General features: G+C 61.0%; 1 protein-coding gene across 1 annotated transcript in view; it reads left to right on the forward strand.

Moving 5' to 3' along the window:
• Positions 1-574, forward strand: part of EMH_0027710 (protein kinase (incomplete catalytic triad), putative) — a gene marked incomplete at both ends in the record, with an annotated part of 13546 nt that overhangs the window by 3884 nt on the left and 9088 nt on the right. The window contains one exon of the mRNA XM_013494069.1: positions 168-463. Coding sequence (XP_013349523.1) covers positions 168-463 — 296 coding nt within the window. The remainder of the gene's footprint in view (positions 1-167; positions 464-574) is intronic.

Raw genomic sequence — 574 nt, forward strand, 5'->3', positions numbered from 1 at the left:
CAGTAGCAGCAGCAGCAGCAGCAGCGCGAGACCCTCTATATTTAGAGAACGGGGGCAAGGCCGGAGCCTGAGCCGCCACCATCAGTCCCGTGCTGCTGCTGCTGCTGCTGCTACTGCTGTTGCTGCTGCTGCTGCACTTGGGAGAATGCCTGGCTCGAGTGCTGCAGAGACACCTCAGGTCGCAGCGGGAGCAGCAGCAGCAGCAGCAGCAGCAGCAGCAGCAGAGCCAGCAACAGAAGCTGCAGCCTTTGAGGGCTTCTCTTCGCCGCCAGCATCAACACAGAGCGACAGCAGCAGCGGTGAGGAAGCAAGCGAAGATTTGCTGCCTTACGGGCAGCAGCTGCAGCAGCAGCAGCAGCAGCAGCAGCAGCAACAGCAGCAGCAATGGGCGCGGTATCTACAGGAGGAGACAGTGCTGTCCCCTTCTCTATCTCTTGCTTCTCTATCTTCGGATACCGACACAGTAGGCAGCAGCAGCAGCAGCAGCAGGGATCGTATGGACTACGGCGGCAGCAGCAGCAGCAGGAGCAACAGCAGCACAGCAGGAGACGCAGCAGCAGCAGCAGCAGCAGCA

Source organism: Eimeria mitis, genomic scaffold (assembly GCF_000499745.2).
Source record: "Eimeria mitis Houghton genomic scaffold, Emh_scaff1021, whole genome shotgun sequence".
NCBI lineage: Eukaryota > Apicomplexa > Conoidasida > Eucoccidiorida > Eimeriidae > Eimeria > Eimeria mitis.